Source organism: Myxocyprinus asiaticus, chromosome 17, assembly GCF_019703515.2.
Source record: "Myxocyprinus asiaticus isolate MX2 ecotype Aquarium Trade chromosome 17, UBuf_Myxa_2, whole genome shotgun sequence".
In the NCBI taxonomy this organism is placed as follows: domain Eukaryota; kingdom Metazoa; phylum Chordata; class Actinopteri; order Cypriniformes; family Catostomidae; genus Myxocyprinus; species Myxocyprinus asiaticus.
The window spans coordinates 5,595,776-5,618,840 of NC_059360.1; the positions used below are offsets into that span (position 1 = coordinate 5,595,776).

General features: G+C 37.1%; 1 protein-coding gene across 1 annotated transcript; it reads right to left on the reverse strand.

Annotated features, from left to right (window-relative positions):
• Positions 1-7,351: 7,351 nt before the first annotated feature.
• LOC127454697 (protein ZBED8) lies at positions 7,352-8,845 on the reverse strand. The gene is made up of 2 exons (XM_051722068.1): positions 8,115-8,845; positions 7,352-8,015 (listed from the first exon to the last, which is right to left on the reverse strand). Exons 1-2 carry the CDS (start codon positions 8,843-8,845, stop codon positions 7,352-7,354), a joined length of 1,395 nt encoding a protein of 464 aa, XP_051578028.1.
• Positions 8,846-23,065: the final 14,220 nt, after the last annotated feature.

Here is a 23,065-nt window from a genome sequence, read left to right on the forward strand (position 1 = left end):
TCCTGGTTACTTTCATAACCTCCGTTTCCTGATGGAGGGAACGAGACGTTGTGTCCCTCCTGCCACAACTCTGAACTACCCGCTGAAATGGCCAGGACCCTGTCTCGTCTCCTCAGCACAAAACCTGAATGAGTGGTTGCGATCCAGCTCCTTTTATACCCGTATGTCCGGGGGAGTGGCATGCAAATTCCACTCGCCAATTCCCATTGGCCTTTTCTCAAAGATCAGAGGTGTTTGGGGCTCCCAAGGGCGACCCCTAGTGTCACTACATTGACACAACGTCTCGTTCCCTCCATCAGGGAATGGAGGTTATGAAAATAACCAGGACATTTTCTGATCATGAGCATATAAGTTGTGAGAGTAGCGGGGTTGGGATTAGTGTTCAGATGTGAGCTCTAAAAATGAGAGAAACTCCAGTTCTTATGCACTCACATCAGGGGGCATCATGAAATGACTACCATCTTTGCCTTTGACTACAACATATTTCACACAAAATTATTTCTAAATATTCCTTGGCAACCATGCAACACAATAACAGTTGGAATTATTATCACCCATCCAGTTTAGGGTAATTCAAAGCAAAATCATTTAAATTTCCATTTAAATGATTATCAAGGCTCCCGTTTGGAAGACCGCAGCTGTCTCATCCTCAAACTCCCACACTTTCAGTTTATTGAATACAGATGGTGATCTGACCATTCTCTGCATCTCATGTGACTCAGGGTTTGAAAATGGTAGTACCGTGACTGTACGGTAAATGATGACCCCATCTCTAATTTCTTCTCAAGCATCTGTAAAAGTCTTATGGTTAGACCACATAGAGATTTACTGTGAATAGATCAAAAACAGTCAGCATTGTGCCTGAGGGATGTTCTGGTCTGGTGTTTTTGGAGACTCCAGTGAGATTAGAGACAATAGAGACATTCTCGCTTGTTAGGTGGGAAACTGCATAAAAGCTATACAACAAAATTAAGTTGTTATTTGCTGAAAGTTTTGTTTGGTTATAGATTTCAAATCGCATTCATGCTTGCGCACATTCAAAACCTGCTACCTCATGACATCCTCACTAGCTGTGTTTCCATCCACTACGTCATGTGAATTTTCTTGAGGGAGCCCACCTGCTTTGGGGAGAGTTGTAATTGTGGTACTGGAGCAATTGTACATTGTTTTATTTAAATGCTGCCAGGAGACTGTAGAATGTGTGTAATATCTCATATAATGTGGGCTGAGATGCTGATATGCCTCCGGCCTCTGTGTACCTGGTATCGCTCGTGCTCAAAACTGTAAGGATGAATACACACTTTATCAACCAGCTGTGGGCTAAACACTTCTGAATGTCAAAGGCTATGTTTGAAGAATTGTGTTCCAAGGTCGTGCACAAATGGTCAATACACGTAATTGTTTTTGTGAATAAACTATTTCCATTACCTTAATTTACGTCACCTTAATGTACATGCAAAACTCTAGAAAATCCACCTCTGCCTAGAGCATAAATTTTGAAGCAAATTGAGAGTTTATACGCATATCAGGTGCATTCATTCAGGTTTTTATGCACAAATATAACATTTGCAAAACAATAGTTGGGACAGAAACCCAGCAACTGAAACAACATTGGTTATTGCATGCTTTCAGGTTTAAATGTGCACAATGAGTTTTGAAAGCTGCAGTGGAAGACTGAATAGCAACTTAAAGCCACTGTGTGTCTTCAAAAGACTTGGAATATAGTATATGAGTCAGATTTTTTTTTCCCCTCCATTTTGAAGCTTGATAGCCTGACCACTGTCTAATTTTGTTGAGTAGAAATTTTGTTGTTCTCTATCATGATTCTGGTAAGAACACCCATGAAATCGAACCAAACGAAACCAAAATTTAAACACCAGCATATGAAGATATTTCTCCTAACGTCATCATTTCAAGCTGGTTGTTCTGTGCTGATGCAGCTGACTCGGTTAGCCCTTCAAAACAGCAAAGGAAAAATCGTACCAGCAGGATTTATTCTCCTTATCCCTTTCTGCAAATGTCTTCAGTTTGTGACAGGAAATATTTAGATAACAGTTCAGCTCTGTCAGTCTCGGAGAGACTCAGTGGTCCCTAAAGAAAAACTGGTCAGGATTTGAGAGAATCAGGGGAAGGAATTCTGCTGTCTGCCAGGAGGAATTTATTTTCACACTGCCTTTTTTTTTTTCCTTCACCAACATTTCAGAGGTTTGGAAGTACTTCATTAGCCGCCAACACATACATCATTGTTATAACAGCAAGCAGGGGTTTATTTTAACAGCCCAGCCATTCATCAACCCTGTACGTTCTGCTACCGTGTATAGGTTCCATATCAGCCTCCAGCCCCATAGAGCCAGAATTGTTTCTTCTTTTTCCCACTTGATAAGAGGACTCAAAGGCACGAATTGCTCAGCGCTTGCCATACTCATTAAACAGGGATGGTTTGACATCATCAAGCAACAGGGCCTCAGGTTATTTTTTCCACTGGTGATCGTTCTGTAGCCCCACATGTCAATCACAGCTGTGGAGAGTTACTGTGTCTCGCTGCGACGCATCTGTTTCTGATTTAACTAATTGGTGGGGAAGTGTGCAGTGGCTGTCTGAATTATTTCCTTAAATATTTGCATAAAAGAGACAGAACTAACCTTAGGGCCATGACTTCATCAGAGTTAACTTTACTTAACTGTATTGCTGCTGTAATGTAATAGTGCAATATAATTCAACCTTAAAGGTGAAGAGTGTCAATTTTCAGTGTTAACATTCTTTCTCCTCTCCCAGTTTAATGTGCAGAGACAACTCTAAGTAAGCCATTTCTACATCACTAAGTTTTTTTGCCATGTACGTTTGTTTGTATTTTTGTGCACCGCCTAATGAGTCATTGCAAGGGAGAAATGTGTGGTGCAAGAGTATGAGTTGCAGTGTTGGTAAAATACTAAAAATAGTAATCCACTACAAATGACTTTTCTTAAATCCTAATAAGATTACTTTACTGATTGCTTCAAGGTAATCACATGACTAATTACATTACTTCTAAGTTACTTTCTAAAACAATTTTCAAAGAAACGTTTTTGTTTACATAAATAATGTGTAATGTGTAACCCAGTGTACTTTAAAGTAATTAACTTAATCGCAAGTCAATGACTGTAATCTGATTTCAAAAGTTTTCAACTGTAATGCATTACACTACTTTTTGACTTAAAAGTATTTAGATTACAGAAACAAATTACTTTGTAATCAGATTAAACCCAGCACTGATGACTTGCTCGCAACAATGAGCGCGTTTACATGTATGTTCGTACACCAATTATGCTTAATAGGCCAACAGCGTGTGGTCATACAAACGCAATAAACGTCTTTCATTTTACCATTGTAAGGTCATACACGGTTAAGGTCCCATACACTGGTCAACATGGGTAGATGTTTTGCCCATTGCCCTGATTATGCATTGCATGTTAATACCTTAACTGGCATTCTTACCGGCTTATCCAGTGTGTGCACGTGTTGTGCGCATGCCTCTTTACAGTTTGCATCAAAAGCAAAGAGTAATGTGATTATTTCAAATGTCATGTAAACACTAATTTCTTGCATTGTTGTTTTTTTTAAATAAGCTGTTTATTTTTTGGAGTAATCAGCATATTGGTGTAAACGTGCTCAATGGACAAGAAGGAAATATAGACGATGAGCATGTTTACATGCACATTCTTACACCAATTATGCTTAATAAGCTGACAACGTATGTGGTCATGTAAATGAAATAAACCGCATTCCTTTATCACCGTAAAGGCCAAAAACGGCTTATGAATAACCCGATCGAGAGGGGTAGAATTTTGTCCATTATGCCAATCTTACCCGGTGTTCTTACCAGCTCATTCAATATACGCACACGTTGAGCGCATGCCTCTTCATGGATTGATGTCAAAAGTAGAGAATAACTATTTTAAATGTCATGTAAACGCGGATTTCTTGCCTTGTCCGATTTTTTAAATAAGCATAATTTAGAGAGTAATCAGCGTATTGGTGTGCATGTAAACAGGTTTCTGGAATTTGTTGACCAGAATTTTATTTTTTTATCTGTGAAAAGTGTTTTAGAAAGTAACTTAGAGAAAAGTAATTTGTAATGTGATTACTTTCACGGTGAAGTTATCAGTAAAGTAATCTGATTACAATCTTAGAGAAGTAATTTGTAGTGGGTTACTTTTTGAGCAACTTTGCCTTTGCAAACACCACTAATGATTGCTTCCAACCAGGTTTTCCAAACACTCTGGGCATTTTCCAAACTGCATTTTTGCGCCCTTGAAGTGCACTTCGGGAAGGGGACGCCACTCGAAGAGTCGTTCCAAACAAAAGTAAGAACGTTTATTTTTTTCTTAAAGGGCCCTTTTACAAGACTTTCAGTGAGGGATACATTCAAACTGTAATGCCATGCTCTCTTTAAAGTGCTTTGTCCTTTGTAGTGAGTAGGGCATAGGGATGATCACTTTCGATTGGAATTTGCCCTCTGTCTTCTATTGTTTAATAAAACAGGTATTCACGTCCCAAACTCACACCATTAGTTGATCCAATAATTTACATGTTCGGTTGCTCAAACAAACAGAGCAATGTTTGAATAGAACCAGAGTCAAAAAAAAAAAAAAAAAAAAAAGCCTTGGGGTTTTAAGCCCTTTTTTTACTGAATCCACAGTTATAGATTATGTGACAGCTGCTCTAAACAGAATGTGCGCTATATGTGTAAAACTGATAAATTCTTAGTAAATCTTAACAGGTCAGTGCAGGTTACTGTATGACGTATACAGTACAATATAAAGGTTGTGTAAATAGGCAGTCTGGGTGGGATGAAACACACAATTGTCCATACGTTTTCCTGATGACTTGCCCTGCAAAACAAATGTAGCCGTCCTGACAAAGCAAACCCCCACGGGACCATGGTGCATTCCCTAGGCTTAAGTTTCTTTGTTTTGAACCCTTTATGGTTGTTCATTTGAAGTGATGGCGGTTGTTTGAAACCTTTCCAGTAATCAAAAAATGTAGTGTGGAAACATTTGTTCTGTCCTAATTACAATGTTTCTACTTACTTGATGGAATGTTTTAGATAATACTGAAAGTAGCAGCTGTAATTTAGATGAGGATGAATGCAATATAATTAAATAGCCTTATTGAATTTTTTTCTCCATACCCTATTGTATGTTTTATTTTAAAACCAACTAGCCATTTTTAAATTAGTTGTATTGGAAGATATCTGGATAAATCTTGTTTTTCATGAGTATTAATCATCCACATATGTTAGTAATTATTCAGCAATTGTATTACATTGCACTGGGTTTCCTGTTGGTTTTAATTATCTCTTCCTCCCCCTCTAATACACCAATCCAATGATATATTCAATACTGCCATCTAGTGTCATGATTTTACTGTACGTAAAATATATTTTTTATTGCTCATCGGAGTTACAGCTTACTAGAAAATATATTGGATGAAGAAAGTGCAACTATAGCTAAATACATTTTTGCCGAATTTACTTAAAAATAAAAGATTAGAATTCAGGGTTATAAAGCTTAGGGGAGATTGTGGATGGTTGGCACATTGGTTTTTGGGTTAGTTACCACATTGAGTATAAAAGAAGAATAGATAACAATTCATTACCTTCATACACACTATTTACCAATGTTATACCTCTACATACACATATATAACATGAAATAATGTATAATAATAATAATAATAATAGTTTTTATTATTATTATTATTATTATTATTACACATATACAAGTTTCAAGCCATACCAATGATAAATGTTTTATATTTATACAAGTTTATATAAATGAAAATGTTCATCTTAATTCTAAACCATAAAATATATTAATTACATTAACAAAATCATATTAATTAAACAATCATATCTCATATTGACAATGTAAGACAAACATGTGTTGAGTTATGTTGTCATGGTATAAAATAAACTATAGTTTGTTTTTTGTGTGTAAATACTCTTAAAACTTTCGTTTTGTTAACACTGTGCCAACCAACCCCAATATGGTGCTGGATGGCACAAAATGCACAACATAACTCTAATCATTAATTAACAAAAAACAATAAATATTTGGTGAAATTATTATTATTATTTTACCTATGAACTTACAATATGCTTTTGCACATATTGGGGTATCTTAACGTTTGTTCCATCAGAGATATTCAACAAAGAATGAAAAGTATGCTAATCAACCCCAGTCTCCTCTGTTTTTGATTTTAATGTCAAAGAATCTCAGTGGTATAATGATATGAATTTTGATTTTGTCTCTCTAAACAGCACATATTCTATGGTTTCAAAATTATAACAGCCTTATTCTATAGATTTGGATTCTTCCATCAATGACTGTTTAAACAGCGGTCTTAAAGAAAAATGTGTATTTCTCACAAATGTACTTTTAGGTATGAGGAGCTATGAGAAGCCTCTTAGAAACACTAGTGAAATTTACATATTGATATAAACATACATTTTTGACAAACGGTGTGAGACAATGCGACGATATCATCTCAACAGCTTGTTGTATCATTCATATCTTTTTTTTTTCTTTTTTTTTTGGGGGGGTGTTCAGTAATGATTGGGAAACAATTTCCTAAGTGTACAGTAAATGAGAAGAGTTGAAGTTATGATTGTAAGACACTTTCAGCAACAAATGTTTAAATTTAGTTCAGGCAATGCAAGTCCACAAAATCAGTTTTCATATGAATAAATTTCACTAATGTTTATATCACTATTAATATCACTAGTATTTGTAATAGGCTTTTCATACAATTACGGTCTACATTGCTCTTTATACTTAGAAAAACAAAACAAAATGTGACTTTTTTTGTAGATTAAAATGTTTGCATGGACAGGTTTTTTATGAAAGAGATGAATGTATGCCATGTGTAAATGTGAATGTCATAAACTCTGAGACTGGCTGCTGTTAATCTGCTGGCAGACTGTATGTCTCTTTCCCTTCTTCAAACGCAGCCTTATCACAGAGCATAAAGCTGGTTTCCATTAGCCCTGGGACTGCTGTGATCTGATACCATTTCATAAAACACAAACATCTCCATCCCTCTTGGAGAACTGCAATAAAAAATCTTATCCCTGAGATACATAAAAACTAGTAGAGAAATTTTGCCATATTATCATGTTATCAAACGAATTGTATTATTAACCTAAAACACTTGTAAAAACTAAAAACATACATCAAATAATTTAAGAACAATAACCAAATAAATGTTATTTGCATATTTAAAAAATTATATAAAATTATATGCATATTTATTCATGCCATTTCTTGTATTCCTGATTGAATGATGCATTTTTTTAAGTATGAAAGGCTATTTAATGTGAGTCCTGGGCCTGCATTTCTTGAGCTAGAGATTGGATAGCAGGCATGATTTTTGTGACAGCTAGACGAAAGTCATTGTACAAGTCTAGCTTGTTGAGTGCCTTCGTTTTGATGGTTACCAGAGAGCTAAAAGCAGTCTCCGACAGATATGTTGTGGCAAACGGCAGGATGAGTCTGGTTGTGGCATGGTGCACAAGCTTAGGCGCGAAGTCGGGTCCTTTCACGAGCCAGAACCGTTTGTACCCGTGTTCGGTAAAGAATCTCTTCAGAAGAGAATTTGTCTTAACATCCAAGAGCTCGTCCTCCGCTTCTAAATACTCCACGTCCTCCTCCTTTGCAGTGAATGGATCCATTACCCATGTGCATTTGGCGACATGTTCATCAACATCCGAGAGTCGTGACTTCATCTCCTCCTGTAGCAGTTCCATGTGACGTGTGAACTCTTTTCTCAAGGATTCAGGTAAATTTCCCTCAGTCTGTTTGAGAAGTGATGGAAAGCTTTGTAGGTACCTTTTCATAAGTTTATTCTTTCTGAATTCCACTTTATGCACAAATGAATCAATGATTTCCTTGCATTCCAGGATGTTTGCCTCCGCGCTCTGCATGCGCTTGTTTGTTTCGTTGTATAGACTGAAAATATCAGCCAGGTATGATGTTCTAATAAGAAATTAATTGGTCATTTCGTCAAGCAGTTTCTGGTTGTTCAGTCTCAGGAACTCTTTTATTTTTTCTTTCAGTTCAATAAAATGAACTAACACTTGGCCCCTTGACAGCCAGCGCACTTCGGTATGAAGGAGGAGTGTCTGGTGTGCCTCATCTTCACAGAGCTCCGCAAAGATTCGTTTGTTCACCGGATGGGCTTTAATAAAGTTGACGATTTTTACAGCTGTCTTGAGCATTTCATTCAGCTCATCAGAGAGGTGTTTGCTGGCCTGGGCTTGATGGTGTATCATACAGTGAAACACAAGACAGTGAGGAGCCTTTTCCTTCACATGCGCATTGTAGCCCTTATTTTTCCCCATCACTGAAGCAGCTCCATCTGTGCACCATGCGACTAAATTATTATAGGGAATGTTTTGCTTGGTGAAGTACGTATCAATCGAATGGAAAATATCTTCTCCTCGTGTCGTTGTTGACAAATTAGTAGACAAAAGATTGTCCTGCTTTATTTCGGCATCTTCAATGTACTGCACATATGCAATGAGTACTGCTTCATCTACCACAGTGAAAGTTTCATCAAGTTGGATAGAAAATGGGTGCATCTTTAACTTTTCAACCAACGTGTTCTCAACATCATCTGCCATTATGTCGATTCTGTCTTTTACTGTATTATTGGACAGAGGTACAGTTTTAAGTTTGGAAGCCACCTGTGTCCCGCACATTATTTCTGCAATTTTTACACAAGCGGGTTTGATCAGAGTTTCCCCGATAGTGTGCGGCTTTTTGGATTGTGCAATAAGGAGAGCACACTCGAAGGACGCAACCATTGCCTGTCTTGTTTCATTTCCAGCTCTAGTCAAAGCATCTCTGATGTTCTGGGTCCTATTTGATATAACAAGTTCTTTTTTTTATCTGGGTTTACCCACCATCTGAGGGTGTTTGGTGCTCTGATGCCTCCTCAGTTTGCAGGGCTTCATGCTTTCATTCGCTAGTCTCTCACCACAGATTACACACTCAATTCTCACTTTGTCCATTGCTTCATGAAACCAAATTTGAGATAACTGTCCAAATAAATCCTTGTTTTTTTTTTTTGCGCATACATTTTTCTCTTCTCCCTGGCACTTTGCCATATTCGTTCATTTTGTTTGACTAGTTACCCTGTTGTTTTGAGCATTGCACTGTACAATTAGAATGAGCAATGTGAATTTTGCCGCATCTTTTTTTTTTTTTTTAAAGCTGTGTCCGTCCTTTCCCACTCTCGCGATACACAGTTAAAAAATTCTCCATGTTAAAAAAATGGCTTCTCTTTTCATATATCTTACACACTATTTGTAACGTTGGGTACGGGAGAGGAAGAGATGCAGGAGTAGATTCTTTCTATCTTTTAATTATAAACGCTGGAGTGGAACAACGCTGGAGTGGAACAAATGATAACGCTAAATATCACAAAATAACAAAACAAGGAAACACTACATCAACACAATGTAACACTTCAAGGACTGACAAATGAATGGGCAAAACAAGAGGATATTTATACAAAAGGAACTAATGAGGGAATGGAATACATGTGAGGATAATAAGAAACAGATGGAAGTGATGAGGGCAGTGAAACATGGGAGATGTATTCCGGAGGAAAACTTCAAAATAAGAGTCCATGAAGAACGTGAGGGAGACAGACTGTGGCACTATTATTAGAATATTCAAAATGGATTTATCATGCTGTTTTACATAAAAAAATAAATAAAAAAAAACATTATTTCTTCCTCTTGTAACCCCCAAACTAGAGTGAGCTTGGCGACCCCTCGTAAATCTTTAGCGACCCCTAGTGGGGGTCGCGACCCCCGGGTTGGGAACCACTGTCCTAGAGGTCTCAAATTTGCTATGGGGACTATTCTTGACCACCCCTATCAGTGTGCCATGTGCCAGTTTCATCATTTTCCTATGAACGGTTCTATGGGCTACCATATACTCCCAGCCAGAAGAATATTAATAAAAAATAAAAAAACAACGGATACAATAGATGCCACGGCAACTTTGGTGCTTGGCCCCTAATAAGAACACACAGAAAGTCTGTAAACATACTGTGATGTCCCTTAAGCTAAACATGGTTTATATAAGTGGTTTATGTTTGGATCTACTTTAGTATGCGTATGCAGCAATATTGACTTCTCCACTATTGCAGAGAGGTTACAAGGATTTCATAAACAAAAACTGTACGTCTGGCATTGTGTATGTCTTATTTCCTGTGTCATTAATTAAAGTGTAATATGCAGATACAGAAAGCTTTACAGTCACTTAATTTCATCATTGATACAGTTATTTGAGCCTGTTATCATAAAATCTCTTGAGGGGTGACAGTTGTTATGTTCAGTGTTGGGTGTAACACGATAAAAGTAACGCATGTTACGTAATTAGATTACTTTTTTGAGTAACGAGTAAAGTAACACAATATTTTTTATTTTAGACCATAATATCGGAGTTACTTTTTAAATAAAGTAACTTGTTGATTTGTACACCTCTACTGTCCCTGTATTGCGAGAAATCAGGAGTAAAAGTGTGCAAACTTCAGGGAGGAGACGTAGTGCATGATGGGCATTGTAGTTCTATAGCGTGTGAGGCCAGAGACTATTTAGCAGAGACGAGTCACTTCAATTTAAATGAATGGGAGAAACTGGAATGCCCATCCAAGAAGCTCAAGCACCCAACAGTCAATAGATGTAGAAAGGAAGTCCCGCCTTGCAGGTAAAAGAGCCAATCACCTTTTAGATACAGACATTGCCTGTCAATCAACTCGCTAATGCGCATGCACATTTCGTGTTTTAGCGTAATATGAGGTCAACATTCGGTTGAGTGAAACGCGATTGATTCATGTGTTAAAACACACTGCATTAAAAAAATCAGTAAACGCGTTGAGGCAGAGGGATTATAAGGCTAGTATTCTACTGGCCACGACATGATACACAGGGTGAAATACTTTATGCAGCCGAACTTTTTCTGTATTTCACAATGTGTTTCTTTCTTAATAATGAAAAGTAATAATGCAAAACAATTTTTTTAAATAATAGAAGAATATGATTTCAAAAACAAACCCTAGCTTTTTGGTTTAATTAATTAATTTATTTATTGTTATTATTATTTTTCATGTCATGCACTTTTGCACCTGATCTCATTGTTATATTGCAATGATGTACGATTGTTGCCATGTTGCTTGTACATGATATTGTTCAATAAAAAAAATAAAAAAAACTTATGCAGCCGAACTGCTCCGTGTTAGAGCTCCCTCTAACTAGGAGAATGGGATCAGTCACTCCGCGCAACGTTCTACATCGATTGTGTACGCAGAGAAAATAATTTCTAAAAAGATTCTACATTTTTGTTTTATAATAAACAAGAAGTTTGATTCATGAAACAAACCGTTTTTATGACATTTTGGTAGCATTAAAAACGATTCCATTCAAGTTGTATCAACATGCGCCTTTGAAGTTGTGGCGTCTGTACGCACAGTGGATCAACGCAAAATAAGCGTGCACTGAGATCACTTAAGTGAAAAATATTCTTTTATTATCAGACACATTCCTTGAACATGTTAGGCTGGCATTCCCCACTGAATTTTATCTTGACTTTTGAAAAACATCTTCAGTTGACTCTGGCATTGTCGATGGGCACAGCACATGATGACATATATGATGCAGGTTCAAGTGTTGGACTTTGTTGCTTTAGGTAAGACAGTGGTTATTCTTCATTATTCATATTGGCTGCCATGTTGATGAAAAAACAAATCATGCATATTCATGTTATTGATTCTTTATTATAAATATGACGTGAAGACCTACTTTCAAAATATCTGTTTGTTTACTGTGTTGTTTTGACATGAGTGTTGTACAGTAGCTAGCATGACCTGTAATGTCTCTGGTATGCAATGCATGGCTTATTTGTATGGAATGCATAGTATTCCAGAAGAGAAAGTGTCTGTGAGAAAAAAGTACCGCAAAAATAACGTAACGCTTTACTTTCCATAAAAATAAACTTTTTAATTAATTAAGTTACTTTTTTAAGGAGTAACGCAATATTCTAACGAGTTACTTTTAAAAGTAATGTTACCCAACACTGGTTATGTTCTAAATTAAATTATTTGAATGAAATGCTATATGAAGTAATCTTTTTTCAGTTCCAGAATAAGCACAATGTGTCTCATCTGGCCTCGTTAGAGAATGTCATGAAAAAATTTATTTCAGGGCAAAAACATTAAGACGATGGTAATGGCAAACGCTGTTATAGTGTTTCTTTCCTTTTTTTTTTTTGTATATTGTCTATTGTTATCAACATTTATCTTCAGCTAAACTTCCCTCCACCAATTTTTCTGAAGATAGAATGTTGGACTTTTGAATCAAGGAGGTATCAATAAGTGTAATCCAGGGTTCAAGTTTTTGTTTTTAGTCCAATGTATATTCATCTTTCAGTTCCATGTGATGTTTACAGAGTTTTCAGGTTAAACCTATATGGAAATTTGATAAATCACAATACTGTATATGTTTATCACCAGTGTTGGGTGTAATTGGATTACAAAGTAGTTACTGTAATCTAATTAATTTTAGGCACAAAAAGTAGTGTAATGCATTACATTTTAAATTCTTGTAATCAGATTACAGTTACTGACTTTCAATTAAAGCAATTACTTTTAAGTACATGTGTTACAAATATTTCTAAAAATTTATTATTTATGTGTAATACAATTAAAATGTGAATTCATATGGACATATGTACGTCTGTTTGCACTTCTGTAACAGCTGAAGAGTGTGCAACAATGAACAAGGAGAAGATAGAGATTATTTAGTGTTTTAGAAAGTAACTTAAAAGTAAAGTAATTAGTATGTAATTAATATGTGATTACCTTTCAATTAAGTAATCAGTAAAGTAATCTGATTATAATTTTAGTGAAGTAGTTAGTCATTTGTAGTGGATTTTTTTTTTTTGTAATTTACCCAAAACTGTAAATCACATACAGTATAATATGTATGCTGTGCTAATATATGGTTTTCACTGAAATAAGAAGTCACATACTTGCACATATACTCAGGGTTGGGAGGGTTACTTTTGAAATGTATTCCACTACAGATTACAGAATACATGCTGTAAAATGTAATTTGTAACGTATTCCGTTAGATTACTCAAGGTCAGTAACGTATTCCAAAAACTTTGGATTACTTCTTCAGTACTGGTAGATTTTTTCACTTGTTTTGACTATTAAAAACTCTGCATACGTAAGACATTTAGGTTTTTCAGAGAATGTATTTTTAGCATGTGTATTTTGTCTTACTGTACTGGCAGTGTTGTTTATAAAACAAGATTAATGAAATTGATCTTGTTTTAAGGATTTTTAGATACATGTTTACAAGAAAACAATACAAAAATTATTATCAAGAATACGATTTTTGTCCTAATATCAAAGGTCTTACTAGAAAAAAAGAAATTATGATCCAACGTGAATTTTCTTGATAAGAAAATATGATCGTGCCTGGTAACATGTGTATGTAAAATGGCTAGAAATAGCATTTTAGCTTAGCGTAAACTGACAATTTACACAAGGTTTATTTCTATTTCCTCTGCTCCAAACTTACTTCAAACTTACTTCTCTGTCTGCTCGTATGAATGTAACACATCATAAGAAAGTGTTTCACCGCTGTTCAAATGCACTTTGGATCGCATCATTTATATGTATAAATGTTTTCCATCTGAAAGGACTAAATATTAAATGAAAAAAAGACAATAAAATGCAAAGTAATCTCTTCAGTAATCAAAATACTTTTTGAATGTAACTGTGTTCTAATTACCAATTATTTAAATTGTAACTGTAGTGGAATACAGTTACTTACATTTTGTATTTTAAATACGTAATCCCGTTACTCCCCAACCCTGCATCTACTGTAAGCCTTTGCAACAACAAATATTTTAAAATACTGCAAAAATGGCTGTTTTCATATATGTAACACATTTTCCCAAATCATAGTGGAATTAGAATGTGTAACAAACATATTTGACCAAATATATGAACGTAAGTTTTATATACTGTATGTCATGGACATATATCAGGTTTCTGTATGAAGGTTTATGAAATACCTTTTATCTTACACTGTTAATAAGCATACAATACTGCTATAATATTTTTGTATGTTGATATTAACAGACTATTTATTAAATCAAGTCAAATCAAAGATACATCAAGATTATGCATTTTAATATAATTATTTTTACATTGCTTCAAAAAATAATACTTACAATAATACAGCAGCAAGCATTATTCATGTCACATCTTTTATCTGTTCGCCTATTATTTTTCAAATTCTCTTTATTTTCAAATCATTAGTCAACAACTCCTCTGTAAAGACCACAGGTGTTTTGACAGAATTACAGCGTAATGAACCAGTCACAGCAAAGTGGAGGCATTGCATCTTGTCATGTGACTTTTCTCCTATATTCTGTGTATACCAAAGAGCTTTAGGAGCTAAATAACCTTGCTTACATGCACTTAAAAAAAACTCTTTATTCCAGAAAGATACGTTCTGAAACGTCATGTAACAGCGTTTCCCTTACGCTGTTTAAGGAATAAAGGAAAGTTGTTTAACCCGGGCCACGTTCACACTAATGGTGTAACAGCTCTCAGTAAAAAACGTATGATTCGCCAACCACGGTTCGGTAAGCATTTGCTCCACGGTTCATCTCTAGTTTAATAACGCATCTGGATTGGAGTCCACAGATGCCATGCGAGAAGCAGACATGTGAGACACGAGCTCTGTGAACTTTGATAGTTTTTTAATTATTTTCATGTTATAAACCGGTGAGATTCGATACACCCAGTTACATACTTGCTCTTTGAGGTAAACATGGCAAAGAAGTCAAAATCCTCAGACTCTGGAGACATTAAAAGACACTTACGTGCTCAAGCTGAGGCCTCTGACGGGCCTGCGGACCGGGGACTCAATTTGGATGGCACGTCGGTAGATGAAATTCAGCTTCAACTGTCCAACATCTCGGTAATGCTGACGAAGGTTGTCGCTGACTTGGAGGATCTCGCTGTAAAACGTCGATCGATTACGGCGATGGAAACAAAATTCTCTGAGTTGGTTACAAGAGTGACAGAAGTTGAAAGACGTATCGATTATCTTGAGTCATCGGACAGGGAATTATCCGCTAATCCGGCCACGTCCAAAACAGATTTGGAATTAATTTCGGAAAAACTGGAATATTTCGAAAATATGAGCCGAACGAATAACATACGAATTGTTGGAATTCCTGAGTATGAAGAGGGCAGAGATATGGTGAAATTTCTGGATGAGCTCTTCCCGAGTCTGCTCGACATAACAGGTCATAAACTGGAAATCGAGCGAGCTCACAGAGTCCCGGCTCGCAGAACTGCTGAGGAAGACAGGCCCCGATCGATCCTGGCCAAATTTTTTAAATCATCCGATAAAGATCTCGTGTTGCGCCAGGCGAGGAGCAAAGGAAAGCTTTCTTGGAGGAATCACAATGTTTTCTTGTTCCCGGACTTTGCGAATTCGACGAGAGAAATGCGATCGGTTCAAGGAATGAAAGAAACTCTTACACCAACAGAAGATCACTTTTGCACTGATGTTCCCAGCCAAACTGAGAATAGAAATGAAGAATGGTCGCAAAGTATTTACATGTCCAAAACAGGCACTCTCCTTTATAAATACATTGGAGTAAGCCATTTGATATTTCTTATATTAGTGGACTGACTCGCGGTTCAGGCACTCTATTATCTGAGGAAGCTGGGTGCCATTTTTGTTACTTTTGCACTGGCTCTGCCTAGCGGCTGGAGTTTGTTTTGTGGCATGACTCCAAGAAACTTTTGCATTGACGGAAGACCGTTTTTTACACTGAAGTTCCCGGCCAGATCAAGAATGGACACTATGGATGACTGCAAAATATCTACATGCTCACACAAAGGACGTCTTTTATAAAGTTGACGTTATGGTGTATTTTTTTTTTGTTTGTTTGTTTTTTTTTGCGGCCTCTGAGTTAGTTTGGCTCTTGATCGTCCGAGGATCCGGGATGCCGGTTTTGTTTTTCGTGCTGGCTTCGCCTAGCGGCTGGAGCTTGTTCTGTTGAATAACACTCCTTTGGAACAGCTGTGGATAAATCTGTTCGTTCTTTGTGCTTATGCCTCCTGTTGGCTGGAGTTTGTTTTTGTGGAGTATTTTTAAGGGACAGTAGAATGATTACGTCATCTGCTGAACTCATAACAGCCGACTCACTGAACAATTGTTTGTCTGTCCGAGGAAACTGAATGGCTTTATATCAGCTGGAGTTTGTTTTGCGGAGGATCACATCTTCAAGACGGTTCTGTGAATGAGTCTACATGTTTTTTCTTTTATTCTGCCTGTTGGCTGGGGTCTGTTTTACAAAGTATTTTCTGTTATGTAATTTTGCCTCACAAAATTTGTATAGAAGCACCGGACTTGAGCAATCCGATGGCAAAGTTGTCGCGGGGGCTCTCGTAGGCATACATGGACTCTTTAAGTTTAGAGGGATGGACACCGGTTGGCGCTGTCGTGCACGGGGTTAATGCGCACGTTTTTCTTTTTTCTGTTTGTTTTGTTCGGGGGGAAGTTCAGGGTTTGATTGTTGCATTAATGGGGAATGTGGTCTGTGTAATCTTGTTTTTGACACAATTTATTTATTTTTATTATATCAATATGTCAAATGTTAATATGAGTGTACTATCTCTCTCCACATGGAATGTGAATGGGTTGGGGCACCCTATAAAAAGAAGGAAGGTTATTTCTTTTCTTAAACGTAAGAAATATGATATAGTGTTACTTCAAGAAACACATCTTTCCCCGCAGGAAGCTGAAAAATTTGGGAAGATATGGGGTGGACATGTTTTCTTCAGTGCTGGCTCAAGTAAGAGCAGGGGAGTCATTTCATTAACAGGTAAACATGTACAATTCAAATGTCTCAAACAGATTAAAGATAAATTAGGAAGAGTCATTGTTTTAGCAGAAATTCAGGGGCAAAGGTTGATTTTGGCTAATATTTACGCACCTAACGCTGATGATCACGGCTTTTTTATAGATCTTGAAGGGATGCTGCAAGCCGCTGGCACCCCTCATGATATAATATTGGGAGGAGACTTTAATCTTTTGATGGACTCAGTCCTTGATCATAGTGAAGCAAAAATGTGTAAGCCCCCTAGAGCAACAGTGACGTAAAAATCTTGGTCTTACAGATATTTGGAGACTTTTGAACCCATCTGGTAGAGACTATACATTTTTTTCATCAGCCCATAAGATTTATTCTAGAATAGATTTTTATAATGTATATATACTGTATATCTAAGTCCCTCATTTCATCTGTTGTTGACTTCTCAATTGGAAACATTTTAGTCTCGGATCACACCCTGGTGAGTTTGGAGATGTTGCCACATCCGGAGAAAAATAAATCATATAGTTGGCGCTTAAATGTATCCCTTTTGCAAAATCCTGATTTCCAACAAATGTTAAAGACCGAAATCAATGTTTATATGGAGACCAATTGGTCCTCAGTATCTTCTGTGGGCGTGGCTTGGGAGGCACTTAAAGCGGTTCTTAGGGGTCCATTCTCGTATTCATTTTAATAGCAAGTTTATTTCTTCTATAGTGATGTACAGATTCTGAATGTTGAATATATGTTGAGTTGAGTTTGAAATGCACTTTATGTTGATGCATGTAGCGTAATAATGCAGGTATTAATTTAAAATGTTGAGTTACTAATTAGAGAAAATTTTTTATTTAAGGACCCTAACAAAAATTAACCATGGTTTTACAATAGTAATATTGTAGTAACCATGACTTTAATAACAAGGGTTGTTGTCCCCATGGTTTTCTTAGCAGAAATCATAGTTTTGATATAATTAACCATGGTTTTATGTAGTAATACTGTAGTAGCCATATAGTAACCATGGTTTTACTATAGTAATATTGTAGTAGCCATGACTGAAGTAACAATGACTGCAGTCACCTTTGTTTTCTTGGCAGAAATCACAGTTTTGATACAATTAACCACTAATTTACAACAGTAATACTGTAGTTTCCATATAGTAACATTGATTTTACTCTAATATTGTAACCATGACAGTAACCATGTTAATTTTGAGGTGATTCAACTACAAATACAATGTTTAAACTATGGTTACTGTAGTAAAACCATGGTGATTTGTAGTGAGGGTAAATCTCTTGAAGTGTCATACCAAATAGAATATTTTTACTTTGGATTTGGCAATAATATTTTTTTTTCCCTTAACATAACAAATACTGAACCGTACCGAAACCGTGACCCTAAAACTGTGATACAAACCGAACTGTGAGAAATTTGAACCGGTACACCCCTAGTTCACACAGCATCAGAATACGGTTGTCAGATCTGTTTTAGTGCTTAACAGTGTTGGGTGTAACATGTTACAAAGTTACTGTAATCTAATTACATTTTGCGGTAATGCAGTAATGTAACACGTTACATTTAAATATTAACATGATTACAGTTACAGACACAATAAAATAACATTTCTTGGATTACACATTTATTGTTAAGACAATAATATTAATTAAGTAGAATGCATTTTAAAATGTATTACATTCCTATGTTGGTACTTTTATTTGTGTTGCTGTGTCAGCTAATGAGCGTGCGCTCTAACAAACCACCATGGCATATAGAGGACACGTATGGAGGCAACGGTAGATGACCGAGCAGCGTTACTATGGACGCAGCGGAGTGTAGTTGATTATTCAAATTTAAAAGAAAGTGAAGCATTTCAAGTTTTCATGCGCTCACAATCAATCTCAGCAAGCTCCCCCAGCCCTGGCTGGAGGAGAGAGGCACGCAAGGTTGGGCCGTCGACAAATCCTCCTCAAATCTCTGTGCTCAACCCCATCCTCACGTGCCTCCCTCGGGTGTCCCTCATCTATAGCTGCCACAGGAGGAGAGGGGATCAGCTTCGGGTGTTTATGGAAAACAGTGCTCGTTCCCGTCTGACAGAGGGATATATTGCTCACAAGGTGGAATCATTTGCAGAACGGCGTCTTGAAAAAGACATCACTAAGCAAATGGCTTTTTTATGTTATTTATGTACTGTACATGCTGCATGTATACACACAAACAGACATACTTACGTACACGCACACATACACATGCATGATGCAACACACAAGCAAACCTGTATATTCACACCGAAAAGAAACAACAAGCATTCAAACACACACACACACACACACACACACACACATACCCGAAGATATTACTACAGCATATTTGAGATAAGAAAGTTAAGTTGCATTTTTAGAAATGCACTGGATCGCTTTGGCCAAGTTGCTGTCTTTGTCATATTGCTGAAATTTTGGTATTGTTTTCAGTCAATATTAAAGTACTAAAAGAGCTATTAGTGTCACATTTTTTTTATTTATTTTTTTATTTTTTTGCAGGTTTGATTGCTTTTAGAAAGTAACTTCAAAGTAAAGTAATTAGTAATCTGATTATTTTCCCATGAAGTAATTAGGAAAGTAATCCGACTACAATTTAATCAGGAGTGAATTAATTTTTGAAAGTAACTTACCCAAAACTGGTGCTTAATATGGTTGCTCTCATACACAGAATGTTTATTTACTTGTGTGACAACCGTATAGCCAAACTGACACCCGCAAATTTTCAGGTAGTGATGGGGAGTCAACTCCAAAAGAGTCGATTCCTCGACTCTGAATTGTCCTAGAATCGGAGTCGACTCTGATACAGGAATCGATTCTTTTGTTCAACTCCGTATCTTTATGAACAGGACATTGTGATTGGCTCAAAATAACAAATTGGCGTTAATAAGAACCAATCACATCTTCTACAAACACCTGTTGGTTGGTGGGACACCACCTCATAAATCATGTGCGTTTGAGTGAGAGATAATGTGTGTGCATGCAAAAGGTAGAGAGGATGTGACAGATTTTAAAACTTTCTGAAGTTTGTGTAGTATTATATCAATGCAAGAGACAGAGTTTGGAGACTTGGATTCTCCCAATTTGTCTAGTTTCTGTATGACAATTAAATTATTTCTGACCCAGCCTGTTTCTTGTTATTTTCCCTCTTAAAATTGGACATAAGCAGCAACTAGGGAATTACATTGTTACCAGTCATTTTAAGGTAAAGTTATGCAATGTCTAATGCGATTAAAAACTGGAATCTTCACAGGGCCATCGCCAGAACATATGGAATAGGAAACACTATTAACTTACAGGTAAGCTAGTGATATTTTATCAAAGCAATAACCACACCAATATATCTCAGTTAAACCCACTGCTATTTACTGTACATTCCATTTAAAAACAACGGTCAAAATTAATAATTTATTTTATTTTATTACATCTCCATAATATGCCTATTAATAGTTATTGAAGTGAATCGAGCAAGAACATATGTGCGATTTGTTTTTCCATCAGCATGGAAGCCATCTAGACTAAAGTAAGCTTCTCCCATCCCACTGACATAAGTGTTTGGATTTGGGTAGGAGAAACTGACCAGCAGTTACAGAAAAACTTCAACTTTAATTGAGAGAGCTATATACGAGTGAAAATTAAACTATGATTTATATAATTCCATTGATTTTCCGCTCATGTCTGACAAGAAATTTTGGGGGTGAAAATATGTCATTTGGAAAGGCACTGCCCACTAATGGCCATCCCTGGTGACAGCCCTGAATTTTGAAACTATCCTGATTGAAAATGAATGACTCTGCCCATCAACTCCAATGGCTGGAATCGGAGTCGACTCCAAAAAACTCGAAATCGAACACCCTTATTTTCAGGTCTCACAACCGCATTCTCAGCAAACCTGTGCTCTGTGAATGGAACCGAACTGGACAACTAGTTGTTAGTCACGTCATATAATGTGAGAGCCACGCTGTGTCTTGTGTTTTTCTTGTGGGGTTTCGTTGACTCACAGAGATGGAGATATGAGCTGTGTGTCATCCGAATATCCAACTGTTGTTTTCCACCGGCTGCTCACGGGCACAAGCTGCGCGACACAAAAGCTGAGCTCTGCACGCGATTCAAAGCTGTTGTTGGTTAATTATGATCTGTTGGATCAACTTGCGCCTCATTTGGACTTGCTTATTTAACAATTCAGAGTCAACTGTGAAAAGACATGCTGGTCGCCAACTTTAATATTTGCTTCAGTCACTGTCACTATGGATACAGCTGTTAGAATACGGTTGTGACTTCGGTTGTTCATTCATACAAGCAGTATTCAAGCCGCTACTATAAGATATTGAATGAACAGGACATTTCAAGACACACACCTGTAAGTAAATTCGGTTGTCAATCCCAAACACTGACTGTGTGAACGTAGCCTAGGTTAATTCCGAAAAATGCAGTTTATGTGGCTCTGTAAACACAAAAGCGCACTTTACTGGTTTTTTAAGATTGTGCATGTGCGTGGAACACACTGGATAAGTAACGTCATAGGATGTAGCACTGGAAATAATTCAACATTTTTGGGAGTACAGCGGGAAAAGGGAAACTTCACACACACTTTAAACTACACCAATTGGACGCCATGCGAGGAGCAGATGTGTAAACAGCGAGCTCTGCGCACTTTGTTAGTTTTTCAATTATTTTTATGTCATAAACCGGTGAGATTCGATACACCCTGCTACATATCTGTTCTTTGAAGTCAACATGGCATTGAATTCAAAATCCTTGGGCTCTGGAGATATTAAAAGACACTTACGTGCTCAAGCTGATACCTCTGACAGGGCCGCAGATCAGGGACTCGGTTCGGACGGTGCGGCGGGAGAAATTCAACGTCAACAGTCCAACATGTCTGTGATGCTGACAAAAGTTGTTGCTGACTTAAGAGGATCTTGCTGTAATTCGTCGATCGATTACTGCGATGGAAACGAAATTCTCTGAGTTGGTTACAAGAATTGGGGACGTCGAGAGACGTATCTTATCTGGAGTCATCGGAGAAGAATTAGCTGCTAATCCGCTAGCGACCAAGACAGTCTTGGAACGCATTTGGGAAAAACTGGAGGATCTGGAGAATCGTAATCGGCGAAACAATGTCCGAATTGTTGGAATTCCTGAGCATGAAGAAGGCAGAGATATGGTGAAATTCCTAGACGAGTTCTTCCCAAGTCTGCTCGACATAACAGGCCATAAACTGGAAATCGAGCGAGCTCACAGAGTCCCGGCTCACAGATCGGCTGAGAGAGACAGGCCCCGATCAATTCTGGCCAAACTTCTGAGATCATCCGATAAAGATCTCGTGTTGCATGAGGAGAGGAGAAAAAGAAAGCTTTCTTGGAAGAATCACAGCATTTTCTTGTTCCCAGACTTTGCGAATTCGACAAGAAAGAAACATGATCTATTCAAGGAATGCAAGAAACTCTCACATCAATGGAAGGTCACTTTTGCACTTTTGCACTTTCAGGCCAAACTGAGAATAGATACTAAGGATGGCCACTAAATATTTACATGCCCACAGCAAGCATTGTCTTACATAGAGTCAGTGGGGTGAGTAAACCATTTGGTGATTTTCATATGGCCCCCAAGTGAACTTGACTCGCTGAGCATACACTCGACTGTCTGAGGAAGCTGGGTGCCTTTTTTGTTTCTATTTGTGTTAGTTCCGCCTAGCGGCTGGAGTTTGTTTTGTGGAATAACACTCCTTCAAGAAACTTTTGCATCGACGAAGGGTCGCTCACTGAACATTCGTTTGATTGTCCAAGGAAACTGAACGGATTTAAAAAAAATATGTTTTTATTTTTTTTGTGTGCTGGTTCCGCTAGCGGCTGGAATTTGTTTTGTGGAGGAACACACCTTTGAGTTTTGTGAATTAATCTACACGTTCTTTGTGTTTATTCTACTTACTGGCTGGAGTTTGTTTTATAGATTATTTTCTGTTTTGTAATTCTGTCTCACAAAATTTGTACAGAAGCAAATTTGTCAAAAAAAAGTTGTCACGGGGACTCTCGTAGGCATACATGGACTTTTTGAGTTTAGAGGGATGGATGT

What these genes read in the sequence shown, in the direction of transcription:
- LOC127454697 (XM_051722068.1), bottom strand. Translation starts at nt 8,845, where the DNA reads ATGGTTGCGTCCTTCGAGTGTGCTCTCCTTATTGCACAATCCAAAAAG. An exon ending in TGGCTGTCAAGGGGCCAAGT is followed by an intron (nt 8,016 to 8,114) that starts GTTAGTTCATTT and finishes ATTTCTTATTAG; the next exon opens with AACATCATACCTGGCTGATA.